Raw genomic sequence first — 17599 nt, forward strand, 5'->3', positions numbered from 1 at the left:
TTATATCGACCCCAGTGCGTAACTGGTACTTAATATATCGACCCTGAAAGGATGAAAGGCAAAGTCAACCCCGGCGGAATTTGAACTCAGAACAGAACGTAATGGCAGATGAAATACCTATTTTTTCTACTCACAAGGGTTAAACACAGAGGGGACAAACAAGGACAGACAAACGGATTAAGTTGATTATATCGACCCCAGTGCGTAACTGGTACTTAATATATCGACCCCGAAAGGATGAAAGGCAAAGTCGACTTCGGCGGAATTTGAACTCAGAACGTAACGACAGACGAAATACGGCCACGCATTTCGCCCGGCGTGCTAACGTTTCTGCCAGCTCGCTACCTTTAATATGTAAAGACAGAGGAAATACCTATTTCTTTACTACTCACAAGGGGCTAAACACAGAGGGGACAAACAAAGACAGACAAACGGATTAAGTTGATTATATCGACCCCAGTGCGTAACTGGTACTTAATTTATCGACCCCGAAAGGATGAAAGGCAAAGTCGACCTCGGCGGAATTTGAACTCAGTACGGCTACGCATTTCGCCCGGTGTGCTAACCCTTCTGCCAGCTTGCCCCCTTACTCATGCACTCATGATACCATCACCTGTCACCATTGTTCGATGGTGACATGGCATGCTTCTTCAACGTGATAATGCTCACCTGTATGGTACTGGACTGACCGAATATACATTTGAGTGTTCAGTTAGGAGGTTCTACCACACATACCATATTTACCTCATTTGGCACATTCAGATTATCACACCTCTAACGTTTGCTCCCCAACAGTGTGTGAGGCATTTTTGTTCAAGAATAACTCTGAGCTGGAAACGTAACTCGACAAATTCTTCAAGTCAAGACTCGATGATTTCTGGAGCCAAAGCACTGACAAATTTGTTGAGCATCGGCAAAAAGTTAGGAACAATAAAATACATTATAGATTGATTTGCTAAAGTTGTTGATGAAAAATAAGGAATAAAAGAAGTGATTGAAATCAGTTTTATCTGGCAACACAATATAAACACAGATACACACATATAAACATACATAAACACACACATCTATAATAATAAAGGCAAAAATTCTGTCTGAAAATCTGCCCTTCATTTGGGTCTTCAACATCCAGCATTGAAAAACCCCTGCTGATTCAGCAGGGAATTGGCCCAGTATATGGAATGCACTTATGATACCTGTTTATTTACTACCCACAAGGGGCTAAACACAGAGGGGACAAACATTGAAAAGCATTTTGGTTGCTATTTCTAGCAGGTAAAATTTGGCTGATTCATGCCATCTCGGTTGGCATTTATCAGCTGATGACAGACATCAAGGAGAAGATAAATGACATTCACTTTGTAGGAACTTTGGGACAAATTGGCCAACAGTTGGAATTCAACTTGGGACTGGAATGACAGAATGATTGTATTACAGAATTAATTCTCATCCATCCTTCAAAAACCACTGAGGCATATAGTTATTATAGACGTAGTTATGATAGGCACAGGAGTGGCTGTGTGGTAAGTAGCTTGCTTACCAACCACATGGTTCCGGTTCAGTCCCACTGCGTGGCATCTTGGGCAAGTGTCTTCTGCTATAGCCTTGGGCCGACCAAAGCCTTGTAAGTGGATTTGGTAGACGGAAACTGAAAGAAGCCCGTCGTATATATGTGTGTGTGTGTGTTATTAACAAAGAAAATAATTCTATAATTTTATACACACGCTTTCCATACGTACACGGAAAGCATGTGTTACGGAAAGCATGTGTTACGGAAAGCATGTGTTACGGAAAGTGTGTGTATAAAATTATAGAATTATTTTGCTTGTTAATTGTTTAAATTATTTTCCATTGCTTTCGGGTTTTTTCTTTACACGCGTAACAATTAAATTAATTTAACAATTAACAAAAAAAAAATTTAGGGTTAGGGTTAGCGACAGGATGTTGTCTCAGTTTTAGACGCAGCAAATGATTTTAGCCCAATTAGAGGCAATTCATTGGTTAAAATTCGAAAAATTAAACTACGTTAAACAAACAAATTACAATTTTCTCAAGAAAGCCAAGAGAAAAAGATATATTATTTCGACACATTCTACCAGTATACGAAATTTAAAAGTGTTTCAGTAAACTAGAAATTGTGTTGAAAACTGCCCTTCAAAAGGAAAAGATCCCTATTTTCTCTCTCTCTCTCTCACTGTGTATGTGAGTCTCTGCCTGTTTCTCTCTCCCCCTCTGTATGACCAACTTCCTCTTCATGCGTATGAGGAGAGGGTAAATCCTAACATCAATCCTCTTTAATTAATAAACTAAACTTTGTCTCTTGCTATCTGTGTGCGTATAATTCTGTATTCATGTGTGTTAGCACGAGTGCACGTGTGTTTGTGCGCGCGAGTGCATTTCCCTCTGGTTCCAAAAAACTACAATTGCCAAAACAGACCAGAAGTCCAGTAAGCCGGGCCAAATCGTCAGCGTCCAACAGCAGAGCCCAAATGTCTCACCCAGTGGGAAAATATGGTATTGTCACAAATGGGTTATGTTTCACCATAAGTCTACTCCATTAGGGTTGACCTAGGGCTAAAGTACAACACAGAATGAAAAACAATATATAAAAACCTATATATATATATATATATACACACACACACACAGACAACACTAGATATGCACACCAAATACATGCACACAGATAAATGAATATACATAGACAACAAATACACACCATAAATACATCCTCATCATCTAATATCTGTTTTCCATGCTGGCATGGGTTGGACGGTTTGAAAGGAGATGGTCAGGCAGAGGCCTGCACCACGGTCCAATTGTCTGTTTCGGCAGGGTTTCTATGGCTGGATGCTCTTCTTAATGCCAATGTCTGGCACCAACACCAGTGTTATTACATGGCACCTGTGCGGGTGCCCTGTATGAGACAGAGGCACCAGCGCTTCTCACCTGGCACCGGCGCTTCTCACCTGGCACCGGCGCTTCTCACCTGGCACCGGCGCTTCTCACCTGGCACCGGCGCTTCTCACCTGGCACCAGCGCTTCTCACCTGGCACCGGCGCTTCTCACCTGGCACCGGCGCTTCTCACCTGGTACCGGCGCTTCTCACCTGGCACCTGTGCTTCTCACCTGGCACCGGCACTTCTCACCTGGCACCAGCATTTCTCACCTGGCACCTGTGCTTCTCACTAGCCACCAGCACTTCTCACTTGGCACCAGCGCTTCTCACCTGGCAACAGCGCTTCTCACCTGGCACCGGCGCTTCTCACAGCCACCAGCGCTTCTCACCAGCCACCGGCGCTTCTCACCTGGCACCAGCGCTTCTCACCTGGCACCAGCGCGCCTCACCTGGTACACCACAGTGCTTTTTATGCGACACCAGAATGGCTACTTTTTACATGACACCATATATATATATACATATACATACATACACAAACACTATAAATGTACAACAACTATTCACACCCATACACTCATAGCATGTTCTTTCACCATCTGCTGATCTCTTTTCCCCGTTTAGGTCTTCTACAACCCGATGCCCTTCCTGTCACCAACCTTTACTGGTTTCCAAGCACAGTAAATATTTCCCAACAGTCAGGCATGTCTTCACAGAATACTGCAAACTGAATGGCAGTAACACCCATCTATGATTGTCACACACTACAAGGAGAGACAAACATACACACATTATGTGTGTATGTATGTATGTGTATGTGTGTGTGGTGTGTGTGTGTGTGTGTGTGTGTGTGTGTGAAGGCACGTGGCTTCAGCTCACGGTTACCAACTCACGAGTTCAATTCTTGGTGACGCATTATATCCTTGAGCAAGACACTTTATTTCAGGTCGTTCCAGTCCACTCGGCTGGCAAAAATGAGTAGCAACTGTAATTCAAAGGGCCAGCCTTGTCACAAACTGTGTTACGGTGAATCTCCCTGAGAACTAAGTTAAGGGTGCATGTGTCTGTGGAGTACTCAGCCACTTGCATGTTAATCTCATGAGCAGGTGGTTCCATTGATCGGATCAACTGGAACCCTCATCTTCGTAACTGATGGAGTACCAGTTATCCCACATTGCTCCAGGCCCCTCAGCTGGTAAAAATGAGTGGTACCTGTATTTCAAAAAAGGGTCAGCCTTGTCATATCCCGTGTCACGCTGAACCTCCCTGAGAACTACGTTGAGGGTACAAGTGTCTGTGGAGTACTCAGCCACTTGCATGTTAATTTCACGGGCAAGCTGTTCCATTGATCGTATGAGCTGGGACTCTCGTCGTCTTATCCAACAGAGAATGCTCCTCTTTATATATATGCAAATGTCTGGCGTGTGTTTTGTACCGTTACTAATAAATGAGTAAAAAAGTGCACTGTCAATAAATGATAGATGTGGCACGTAAAAAGCACCATCCGAAGGTGGCCGTTTGCCAACCTCGCCTGGCCTCCGTGCTGGTGGCACGTAAAAAGCACCATCCGATCGTGGCCGTTTGCCAGCCTCGTCTGGCTCCTGTGCTGGTGGCACGTAAAAAGCACCCACTACACTCACGGAGTGGTTGGCGTTAGGAAGGGCATCCAGCTGTAGAAACTTTGCCAGATCAGACTGGAGCCTGGTGCAGCCTCCTGGCTTCCCAGACCCCAGTTGAACCGTCCAACCCATGCTAGTACGGAAAACAAACATTAAACGATGATGATGATGAATGATAAAACTGAAGGGTGCTTACGAAATACACGGGGAGTCGGGCCACAAGCAAACAAAATGACACAGAGTGGACATACAAAAGTAAAAAAATGTAATTTAAGATGATGAACAAGGATGAGATATGGCCTTGCAGCCAAAAGACAAGAATGGTGGGTAATGCTTAGAAAACATCATGAAGGATATAGATAAGAGTAAATATATTTCTTTAATACCCACAAGGGGCTAAACACAGAGAGGGCAAACAAGGACAGACAAACGGATTAAGTCGATTATATCGACCCCAATGCGTAACTGGTACTTTATTTATCGACCTCGAAAGGATGAAAGGCAAAATTGACCTCGGCGGAATTTGAACTCAGAATGTAGCGGCAGACGAAATACCTATTTCTTTACTGCCTACAAGGGGCTATATACAGAGGGGACAAACAAGGACAGACAAACGGATTAAGTCGATTACATCGACCCCAGTGCGTAACTGGTACTTTATTTATCGACCCCAAGAGGATGAAAGGCAAAGTCGACCTTGGCGGAATTTGAACTCAGAACGTAGCGGCAGACGAAATACCTATTTCTTTACTGCCCACAAGGGGCTACATACAGAGGGGACAAACAAGGACAGACAAACGGATTAAGTCGATTACATCGACCCCAGTGCGTAACTGGTATTTAATTTATCGACCTCAAAAGGATGAAAGGCAAAGTCGACCTCGGTGGAATTTGAACTCAGAACGTAACGGCAGACGTAATATGAATAAGCATTTCGCCCGGCGCGCTAACGTTTCTGCCAGCTCAAAGAGCAAATAGCAAGACGAAGACCAAAGTGCTGGGCAGCCAGAGGAGAAAGGGAGAGAGAACGACAGAGAGAAGATAAGGGGAGAAAGGAAAGGGTGAAAGGAGAAAAGCTACAAATACAAGTGAGAGGGTGAGAGCGAGAAAAGAAGAAAGAGTAGAGTCACACAGAATATATACTCTTTACTCTTTTACTTGTTTCAGTCATTTGACTGCGGCCATGCTGGAGCACCGCCTTTAGTCGAGCAAATCGACCCCGGGACTTATTCTTTTTGTAAGCCCAGTACTTATTCTATTGGTCTCTTTTGCCGAACCGCTAAGTGACGGGGACGTAAACACACCAGCATCGGTTGTCAAGCAATGCTAGGGGGACAAACACAGACACACACAAACATATACACATACATATATATACATATATACGATGGGCTTCTTTCAGTTTCCGTCTACCAAATCCACTCACAAGGCTTTGGTCGGCCCGAGGCTATAGTAGAAGACACTTGCCCAAGGTGCCACGCAGTGAGACTGAACCCGGAACCATGTGGTTGGTAAACAAGCTACTTAGCACACAGCCACTCCTGCGCCTATATATATATATATATATATATATATATATATATATATATGTAGTATGAAACGATCGTACCAAATTACCGGAGTCATTCTTGTTGCTTATTTTGATATGTATATATATATATATATATATTATATATATATATATATGTAGTATGAAACGATCGTACCAAATTACCGGAGTCATTCTTGTTGCTTATTTTGATATGTATATATATATATATATATGTGTGTGTGTGTGTATATGCAAGGGGTTTCTTTCAGTTTCTGTTTACCAAATCCAATTGCAAGGTTTTGATCGGCCCAGGGCTATATTAGTAGACAACACTTACTCCAAGGTGACAAACAGCAGGACTGAACTCAAATCCAAGGCTTCCTACCACACAGTCACGCCTCTGCCTATAGCCACCACCCCGCACACACACACACAGACACATATATTACTGTATCCATCAAAAGGACTTACTTTTCTGAATAGACGCTGACTTCCCCCTCCAGCGGCCACGGGGAAATATATGTAGACGTTATGGTCCTCCGCATCGACAGGTTTCTCAACGAAGGGCTTCTGGAACACATCGCCAGACATCTCGATGCAATCTTCAGTTTCTGTGAACTGTAGGTCTGCGGAATCAAGAAGAGAGAGAAAGGAGACATGGTTTCAGAAGGTGGAGAGGGTTTTATTATAACAGCAACAACCACCACTAATTACTAACTATTAACGAGCTCATCAGGGAGCATCTACATTGGTGCTTCTCAACCAGGGTCCATATAAAATTTTGCTTATTTCATCATCATCATCATGATCATCATCACTTAACGTCCGCTTTCCATGCTAGCATGGGTTGGACAGTTCAACCGGGGTCTGGGAAGCCAGGAGGCTGCACCAGGCCCCAGTCTGATCTGGCAGTGCTTCTACAGCTGGATGCCCTTCCTAACGCCAACCACTCCGTGAGTGTAGTGCATGATTTCTATATATATATGCATATTTTTTCCATGCTAGCACAGGTTGGACGGTTCGACCAGGGTCTGGGAAGCCAGGAGGCTGCACCAGGCTCCAGTCTGATCTGGCAGTGTTTCTACAGCTGGGTGCCCTTCCTAACGCCAACCACTCCGTGAGTGTAGTGGGTGCTTTTTACCTGCCACCGGCACAGGTGCCAGGGAAGGCTGTCAATGCCCACGATTGGTTGGTGCTTTTTACGGGCCACCGACACGGAAGCCAGTCAAGGTGGTGCTGGCATTGGCCACGTAAGGATGGTGCTTTTTAGGTGCCACCAACACAGGTGCCAGGGGAGGCTGGCAACAGCAACGATCAGTTGGTACTTTTTACGTGCCACCGGCACATGCAATAAATTGGTTATACATTTAGGTGCAGGAGTGGCTGTGTGGTAAGAAGCTTGATTCCCAACCACATGGTTCCGGGTTCAGTCCCACTGCATGGCACTCTGCTTCGGGTCAACCAAATCCAAGTCAGTGGAATTGGTAGATGGAAACTAAAAGAGGCTCACCATTAATGTTATAGTGCCTGAAGAAATGAATCCATGATGATCGACCGGGTGCCCACGGATCCTATGAACTACACTGAATTCTCTCAAGAATACTGACTGTGTTCTTAAGATGTGTAATTTGTGGAAATGCACATAGCAATGCTTTAAATGTTTATAAATTACATCCACGGATTGTTGTTATTGTTGTTGTTGTTATAAGGCAGCAAGCTGACAGAATCTTCAGCATGCCAGACAAAATGCTAAGAATAAAAGACAGGGTGGTCACAGATGGAACACCTTTGGACATGGGTTAGCTGAATCAGAGATGAAGGACACATTAGAAAATGTAGTCCGAGATAAATTATGACTGAATGAGAAATGGGACAACAAAGGACACTAAATTACACAGTCCTAGATATGGTAAGTCTTAATAAAAGATGGGATGGCCAAGGCTGGAATGGTTTTGATTGTATGTCTGATGGATTAGGGCTAAACTGAGCCTAAACTACACGGAAGGACATATTAGACAACTAGCAGTATCGCCCGGCGTTGCTCGGGTTTGTAAGGGAAATAACTATATAAGCATTTTTAGAGAGTTACTTCCCTTATATAACCCGAGCAAAAATCATTAAAAATTATTTCATCTGGGGCCTAAACAACAGGAAGGACACATTAGACAAAGTAGTCCTAGATACACTATGAGTAAATATAAGACAGGATGGTCACAAGGCCTAAACAACAAGGAGACATTAGATGATGTATTCCTAAATGCACAATTATATTAAAAAACAAAACACGATGCTCACAGCAGGAAAATTTTTAATTGTGGGTCTGCAAGATCAAACCTGACCTGTCTCAATATGACATTAACAACAACCTGTAAGGTCGTGTCTAAATCTATATATATAAAACTCAACTTGTGTATCTGTGTGTCTGTCTGTGTGTTTAACTTCCCGGCACATCTCCTCCAGCCAAAAAATCGTAGAACCACCGAAAGTGGGTCACTTAAAGTTTAGGCGAATGAAAATTGAACTGCGCTATTTCTGTAACGAAATTCATCTCGCAAGTGCAAAAATCGATAATGTGTTTGTTTAGGCCTTATCCCATGCATTGAATAGTGAACTTTACTCAGTCAGCTGTTTGATGTGAACTGTGTTCACCACGCGTGCAAGCATGCATAAATTGCATATCAAGATATAAAAACAAATTGCCGTAAACATTGTAGAAATTCATCAAAGAAATGAATTTTCGGGATGTAGCCTGGAGGGTTTTTTCGTATTAATCGTTTGGACTTTGTGAACACATACCAATTGTTTTCATAACATTTTTAACACTTTGAATTAAATGTGACCATTTTGCATTGAGTCTGCAGTTTGAATCACTTTAACCAAATTTTAGCAGGCGGGATTTTTGATCATCACGATACATCGCCAGCGACTCCCTGAAACTCTCCCCTGAAATCCCCGTTTAGAAATCTATATATATAAAACTCAACTTGTGTGTCTGTGTGTGTGTCTGTGTGTTTAACTTTTGGATCTACCAAGTTTCATTATTAAGGATGGAAAGTAGTGTGTAGCAAATCTATATATATAAAAAGGCGGCGAGCTGGCAGAAACGTTAGCACGCCGGGCGAAATGCGTAGCCGTATTTCGTCTGCCGTTACGTTCTGAGTTCAAATTCCGCCGAGGTCGACTTTGCCTTTCATCCTTTCGGGGTCGATTAAATAAGTACCAGTTACGCACTGGGGGCGATATAATCGACTTAATCCGTTTGTCTGTCCTTGTTTGTCCTCTCTGCATTTAGCCCCTTGTGGGTAGTAAAGAAATAGATATATATATAAAGCTTAAGTTGTCTGTGTGTGGCAGGTTTGGTAGCCTTCAACTAACATTATCTCCTCCGAGACCCTGCAGCACAAGTTGACCAAATTTTAGCAGGCTGGATTTTTGATCATCACGATACATCGCCAGTGACTCCCTGAAATCCCTGTTGAGCCGGGCAATACTGCTAGTACCAAATAGTTTCAAGTGAGCGTGAAGTCTTACCAGTCTCATCATTGACATCTCGATTCAGGACAGCATAACGAGGGTGGGCGATGCATTCTTTCTTGAGTATTTTGTAGACTTCTCTCCTGTTAAGTAAAGAAAAAAATGGAGAAAAAAAACATTATACTCTTTTACTTGTTTCGGTCATTTGACTGCGGCCATGATGGAGCACAGCCTTTAGTCGAGCAACTCAACCCCATTACTTATTCTATCGGTCTCTATTACCGAACATAATGTAAACACACCAGCATTGGTTGTCAAGCAATGTTAGGGGAACAAACACACACACACACACACATATATATAATATATATATATATATACACAATGGGCTTCTTTCAGTTTCTGTCCACCAAATCCACTCACAAGGCTTTGGTCAGCCCAAGGCTATAATAGAAGACACTTGCCCAAGATGCCACACAGTGGGACTGAACCAGGAACCATGTGGTTGATTCCTAACTACTCCCACATTTTGCGGTGCAGTTTAACCAAAAGCAGGTATCTTATAGTCGTGATTCATATCGAGCCCTTCTGGGTATTAGCGCGTGTCTACGATGATTCTAGGATTTAAAAAAATATTTACCATCATTTTTCCGCATTTTTAATGCATTTTTTACTCGGTTTATATAAGGGAAGTAACTCTCTAAAAATGCTTATATAGTTATTTCCCTTACAAACCCGAGCAATGCCGGGCGATACTGCTAGTCTAATATATTTTTTAAGCAAAACAAAACCAAAGAGGGCAGTGGGGTGAAATCAGAAGGTCAGCTCACCTGTCTTGGAGGACATACTGCATTTGGAGATCGTTAATCATGAAAGGGTTACGCAGTTTCTCATACTGTACTGCTTTCTCTAGTGGGAACCCATTGGAGAAGAAGGCGATGAGGGCATCAACCACAGGCCAGTCCTCGACGGGGTCATCCAAGATGACCGTCTCCTCAAAGACGACCACCTCAATATAGTCAAAGCGTTCCAGTCTGTCCAGTATTTCGCACATGGGTTTCGATCTTGACTTCTTGCGCATTGCACACACACCGACTTTGATCTTGTTGCCATCAATTGGTTTTTCCTGAAGTTGAAGAGAGAGAAAGAGACGGAGTTAGTTACATTATTTAGTTAGTTAGTTAGTTAGTTAGTTGATTTTTTGGCTCAAAAAGCAAAAAGCAAGGCCATATAGGGGGACATGGAGTTATGGACAGGGTGGTGTTCATGCAAAGAGTTCAGGCCATTTCTGGTCAAGAGAGACTTTGAACCGAGCGGTCGTCGGCATCTTCACTATCTCGTCCGGCAGCTTATTCCACGGATCCGCAACCCGGACGGAGAAAGCCCCTCTCCTTCGATTGAGATGAAATCGTCGCAGATAGAGCTTTTCGGAGTGACCCCGCAGCCGACGCTCTGGAGCAGGAGTGAAGAACAGCTCTTTCGAAAGGTTACACTTGCCACTTATGATTTTGTGAGCAAGAATGAGATCACCACGGCATCGTCGTTTTTCTAGAGAATAAAGGTCGAGCGTCTTCAGCCTTTCTTCATAAGACAAATGCTTGAGACCAAGAACCATGCGGGTAGCCAATTATTATTATTATGTTTTTTCCTTCATCATCATCATCATCCTCATCATCGTTTAGCGTCCGCTTTCCATGCTAGCATGGGTTGGACGGTTCAACTGGCTTCTGGGAAGCCAGAAGGCTGCACCTGGCCCAGTCTGATCTGGCAGTGTTCCTACAGCTGGATGCCCTTCCTAACGCCAACCACTCCGTGAGCGTAGTGGGTGGTTTTTAACATGCCACCGGCACAGGTGCCAGACGAGGCTGCCAAACGGCCACAGAGACCAGACAAAGCTAAATAATGATAATAATAATAATAGTGAAACAGATACGAATGCATGCACACGCACCTGTAGATATACGATGAAACAGGTACACCCACACACACACATGCAGATAAACCGTGAAACATACACACACACACATACACCTGCACATACACACATACACACACATACAACTACACACATATACACACACACCTGCAGATAAACCGTGAAACACACACACACACACACACACGCAGATAAACAGTGGAACGGATACATAAATACACACACAGGAAAAAATATGGAAGCACCCACACACGCACTCACACGAAAAAGACAAACATTCAGAGAGAGACAGAGAGGAGACGAAAGGCGACACAGACATGCCATGGACAAACAGACAGACAGCTACATACCGATTTAATGATCAAATCTTCTCCAACGTAGAACGAAGGTCGGCACTCAGGGAAATCCGCACAACTCAAGTCGTCGGTCAAATTATCAAACGACTCTACAGGGTACATCGTCGGAAAGTTGCCAGTCGACATTTTTGCTTCGTCTAATTTTTACACACAGACATAAAAATACATACTTGTGAATAAATTTATATATACATGGTCAGTTGGTCCTTCCATAGAAACATGATTTTTATGGTGCTAGATATAGTTCTGTAGATATACACACATATCTATGTTGCGTTGTGAACTTTCTGAAGAGCAGCATAAGAATATGCACCCGCTTTTAAGTATGTATCTCTGTATGTAGGTATGTATTATAAGAGACTTTAGCAGTGGAACATGGGTGTATAAACACAGCAGCACATTTCTGGAAAAGAAGAAGAAAGCAGAAATTAAAGAAATATATAACAACTGTATATAAAACATCTTAATAAGTTATAATTTTTTGGCTCAAAAAGCAAAAAGCAAGGCCATGTAGGGGGACATGGAGTTATGTACAGGGTGGTGTTCATGCAAAGAGTTCAGGCCATTTCTGGTCAAGGGAGACTTTGAACCGAGCGGTCGTCAGCATCTTCACTATCTCGTCCGGCAGCTTATTCCACGGATCCGCAACCCGGACAGAGAAAACCCCTCTCCTTCGATTGAGATGAAATCGTCGCAGATTGAGAATTTCGGAGTGACCCCACAGCCGACACTCTATGTGTGTGTGTATATATAGTTAAGTTAATTTTTTGGCTCAAAAAGCAAAAGCAAGGCCATGTAGGGGGACATGGAGTTATGTACAGGGTGGTGTTCATGCAAAGAGTTCAGGCCATTTCTGGTCAAGAGAGACTTTGAACCGAGCGGTCGTCGGCATCTTCACTATCTCGTCCGGCAGCTTATTCCACGGATCCGCAACCCGGACGGAGAAAGCCCCTCTCCTTCGATTGAGATGAAATCGTCGCAGATAGAGCTTTTCGGACGCTCTGGAGCAGGAGTGAAGAACAGCTCTTTCGAAAGGTTACACTTTCCACTTACGATGTTGTGAGCAAGAATGAGATCACCATGGCGTCGTCGTTTTTCGAGAGAATAAAGGTCGAGCGTCTTCAGCCTTTCTTCATCAGACAAATGCTTGAGACCAAGAACCATGCGGATAGCCAGCTTCTGGACTCTTTCTCATACACTCATCATCATCATCATTGTTCGACCATGGTCGAGACAATCGAATTTACCATGCTACGCCAGACTTCACGGTCCATCATAGCATTACGGAGGTCCTGTTGCTGGATGCGTGTATCCCTGGAGATTACATCAGGGTAGGAGAGTGTGCACCCTCTGGTGTTGTAAGTTCCAGACACCCAGCTGAATATTTGACAGACACTGACTTTGCTGACGACATCGCTCTTATCAGTGATTCTCTCTCCAATGCCCAGTCTCTTTTACAATCTCTCGAACAAGCCTCAAATTGTGTAGGTCTTTACCTCAATGAGTCCAAGACTGAATATGTAAACAAGTGCCTGTCCAACAGTGATTGCATCATCCATACTCTCAACAATGAGCCCTTAAATATGGTTTCTGATTACAAATATCTTGGGTCATACATATCATCATCTGGAAAAGATTTTCTAACTAGAAAGGGTATGGCCTGGTCAGCCTGTAATGACATGCATAAGATCTGGTCATCAAATCTAAGTAGAGACTTCAAACTTGAAATATTCAAAGCCACAGTCGAACCAATTCTACTCAATGGCTCAGAAACCTGGACATTATCTCATACACTACCTATATGCATATATATATATATATATATAATTTTAATCCAAACGGGAAACAAAAAAACAACAACAATGGAACAATTACAGTATTATTATTAATAGGCGCTCAGGAAAAGGATCGTTTAACGTCCGCTTTCCAGGCTAGCATGGGTTGGACGATTTGGCTGAGGACTGGTGAACCACATGGCTGCACCAGGCTCCAATTTGATCCTAACGCCAACCGCTCCGAGAGTGTAGTAGGTGCTTTTACATGCCACTGGCACAAGGGCCAGTCAGGCAGTACTGGCAACGGTCACGGAAAATTGTGGTTTTTTTTATGTGCCACCTGCACAGGAGTCAATGCAGCAGCACTGGCAATGACCTCGCTCGAATGTTTTGTTCACGTGCTAGCGGCACAAGTGCCAGTAAGGCGTCGCTGGTAAAAATCATGCTTAAATGGTGCTTTTTATGTGCATGATGCACCGCTGTTTTGCAACACTGTTATTAGGAAGAGCCTCTTCCAATATGTGGCACTTGCTGAAGAATGGAGTTTGATGTAGCTACCCTCATTTGCACCTCTTGCCGTGAGGTAGGTTCATCTGGGACTCTCCACAGGAAGAGGTCCAGCTTTGAATGATGCATTTTACGTGCCACCGTCACATATATATGTAGTACTAGCAGTATCGCCCGGCGTTGCTCAGGTTTGTAAGGGAAATAACTATAAAGCATTTTTAGAGAGTTATAGCAAAAAAATAGCAAAAAAAGGAAAAAATGATGGTAAATTTTTTTCAGAGTAAAAAAGGTGGAGTTGCTCCCCTAGACAGTTGTTGGGTTTGTTTTCTGATTCTCGACCCCATGTCGAATTATCGATTTTTTTCAGAACTGGGGGAACTTTTCAAAATTTTCTCTGCGTTAGTTTTGAATTATGACATTGGGCTATGTGTGTGTCAAGTTTCATCAGAATCAGTTGAAAGCCGTGGTCAGGGTGAGGGTACAAGCAAACAGACACACAGAAACACGCACAGACAAACTGCCGTTTATATAGAGAGAGATATATATATGTTTTATATATATATATATATATACCTTTCTTTTTCTGTAGTTTCAGCTCAGAGCTGTGGCCATGCTGATGCACTGCCGTTTTGCTACACTGTTATTACTGAGAGCCTCCTCTCATATGTGGCACTTGGTAAAGAATGGAGTTTGATGTAGCAACCCTTATTTACACCTCTTGATGTGAGGTAGGTTCATCTGGGACTCTCGACAGGAAGAGGTCCAGCCTTGATTTAAAATCTCCTACATCTACTTTGTGCAAGTTCCTCAGACTCTTTGGGAGAATATTAAAAAACTGTGGGCCCCTGAAACCCAGGCTGTTGCATTAACTGGTCCTGAAGCGCTATGGCATTGCTGGGATCTTTGGCAATATGCAGTGTTGTCCCGTTCTGGCATTGATGTAGCTTTTCAATGCCAAAATTTATATATATGTATACATATATATAATAACAAAATAATATATAAACATATGCATATATACATACATATGGTGGCTGCCCCCTCGTTATCAAGGACAGCCATTGCATGAAGCTTAATCAATGTTGTTATCGTGCAATGCCTGTGCAAGAAGATTTCTTCTTTTAAAGTGAGGAAAGGCTGTGCACTGAGTCAATCCCACTCACTAAGCAACAGCAGCCATAATCCGAAAAGAAGAACAAGTCAACATCATTGGTAACCACTGAGCCGCAGGTTTTATGTTGGAGTTATCCCAGCTACCTGAGTTTCCTTCTCCTAGAAGGATGCCCTAGCAAAGGCTAGGAGTCCTTCACTCCCAATGGCTTAACCGCGCGATCGGGTATTCCGTCCGATTATGTCTATGTCCCTGCGCATAATACAGCCTTAAGACATTTATTGGATGGCCGTTGACTCTCAAGAGTTCCACCGCCCTTTAACAGGTTTTGTTTTTCATCCCGCAGGGTGTCCAATAAACACCCTCCTCACTAAGCGAGCTTGGTGGGGTTGCCGGTTTAGTCGCCAACGACCCGACCATGCAACAGGTAGTACTGGGTTACATATTACTAGTAGCACTCAAAAGTAACCTGACATACCTACATCTATATGTATATATATACATGCATATATGGGTACAGGACAACAAAAAAACGTTGAACACAATGAACCCCGTTTCACCTGGTCCATTTGGATGATGTGGATGTGATCGTTTTCGGTTAGGCACCCAGGGCGAAATGCGTAGCCGTATTTCATCTGCCGTTACGTTCTGAGTTCAAATTCTGCCAAGGTCGACTTTGCCTTTCATCCTTTCGGGGTTGATAAATTAAGTACCAGTTATGCACTGGTGTCGATATTATCGATTTAATCCATTTGTCTGTCCTTGATTGTCCCCTCTGTGTTTAGACCCTTGTGGGTAGTAAAGAAATAGGTATTTCGTCTGCCGCTACGTTCTGAGTTCAAATTCCGCGGAGGTCGACTTTGCCTTTCATCCTTTTGGGGTCAATAAATTAAGTACCAGTTACGCACTGGGGTTGATGTAATCGACTTAATCCGTTTGTCTGTCCTTGATTGTCCCCTCTGTGTTTAGCCCCTTGTGGGTAGTAAAGAAACAGGTATTTCGTCTGCCGTTACGTTCTGAGTTCAAATACTGCCAAGGTCGACTTTGCCTTTCATCCTTTCGGGGGTCAAAAATAAGTACAGTTACGCACTGGCGTCGATATAATCGATTTAATCCATTTGTCTGTCCTTGATTGTCCCCTCTGTTTAGCCCCTGTGGGTAGTAAGAAATAGGTATTTCGTCTGCCGCTACGTTCTGAGTTCAAATTCCACGAGGTCGACTTTGCCTTTCATCCTTTCGGGGTCGATAAATTAAGTACCAGTTACGCACTGGGGTCGATGTAATCGACTTAATCCATTTGTCTGTCCTTGTTTGTCCCCTCTGGTTTAGACCCTTGTGGGTAGTAAAGAAATAGATATTTCGTCTGCCGCTACGTTCTGAGTTCAAATTCTGCCAACGTCAACTTTGCCTTTCATCCTTTCGGGGTCGATAAATTAAGTACCAGTTACGCACTGGGGTCGATGTAATCGACTTAATCCATTTGTCTGTCCTTGTTTGTCCCCTCTGTGTTTAGCCCCTTGTGGGTAGTAAAGAAATAGGTATTTCGTCTGCCGTCACGTTCTGAGTTCAAATTCCGCTGAGGTCAACTTTGCCTTTTATCCTTTCGGTGTCAATAAATTAAGTACCAGTTGCGCACTGGGGTCGATCTAATCAACTGGCCCCCTCCCCAAAATTTTCAGGCCTTGTGCCTAGAGTAGAAAAGAATATTGAGTTTTATCTGCTATCCAAAATAGGGATCTTCCCACTATTTCCATCATGTTACTACATTATGCATGATGTAGGTTTTAAAGTTAATCCCTTGTTTTCTCCGTTTTTTCCATTTCATTTCGACTTAAACTTCTGTTGAATCCACTCCATTTTACAGGTGATTTTTACACATATTAGTTCCCATTCCAGGTGAAACAAAACTTTCTTGACTTTTGAAACTCTATTAATGAATCCCCAAAATATTTAAATATAAAAAAAAAACAATTCAAAAGTAAAACATATAGGCGCAGGAGTGGCTGTGTGGTAAGTAGCTTGTTTACCAACCACATGGTTCCGGGTTCAGTCCCACTGCGTGGCACCTTGGGCAAGTGTCTTCTGCTATAGCCTCGGGCCAACAAAAGCCTTGTGAGTGGATTTGGTAGACGGAAACTGAAAGAAGCCTGTCGTATATATATATATGCGCAGGAGTGGCTGTGTGGTAAGTAGCTTGTTTACCAACCACATGGTTCCGGGTTCAGTCGCACTGCGTGGCACCTTGGGCAAGTGTCCTCTACTACAGCCTCGGGCCGACCAAAGCCTTGTGAGTGGATTTGGTAGACGGAAACTGAAAGAAGCCCATCGTATATATGTATATATATATATATATAAGTAATACTAAGCAATTAAGGGTTTAGCAACGAATTG

At 43.2% G+C, this 17599-nt stretch overlaps 2 protein-coding genes across 7 annotated transcripts in view; both read right to left on the reverse strand.

Moving 5' to 3' along the window:
- Nucleotides 1-17599, reverse strand: part of LOC118768538 — a 492176-nt gene that overhangs the window by 82384 nt on the left and 392193 nt on the right. The window lies entirely within an intron of this gene.
- LOC115226758 (inositol hexakisphosphate and diphosphoinositol-pentakisphosphate kinase 2) overlaps nucleotides 1-17599 on the reverse strand; it is a 65380-nt gene that overhangs the window by 40288 nt on the left and 7493 nt on the right. For all 5 annotated transcript variants that reach the window (XM_036515257.1, XM_029797779.2, XM_036515258.1 and 2 more), the window contains exons 2-5: nucleotides 11810-12218; nucleotides 10354-10649; nucleotides 9581-9666; nucleotides 6521-6675 (exon numbers count right to left, since the gene is read on the reverse strand). In XM_036515257.1, coding sequence (XP_036371150.1) covers nucleotides 6521-6675; nucleotides 9581-9666; nucleotides 10354-10649; nucleotides 11810-11941 — 669 coding nt within the window. In that variant the 5' untranslated portion in view covers nucleotides 11942-12218. The remainder of the gene's footprint in view (nucleotides 1-6520; nucleotides 6676-9580; nucleotides 9667-10353; nucleotides 10650-11809; nucleotides 12219-17599) is intronic.

This window comes from Octopus sinensis, linkage group LG30 (assembly GCF_006345805.1).
Source record: "Octopus sinensis linkage group LG30, ASM634580v1, whole genome shotgun sequence".
Lineage (NCBI taxonomy): Eukaryota > Metazoa > Mollusca > Cephalopoda > Octopoda > Octopodidae > Octopus > Octopus sinensis.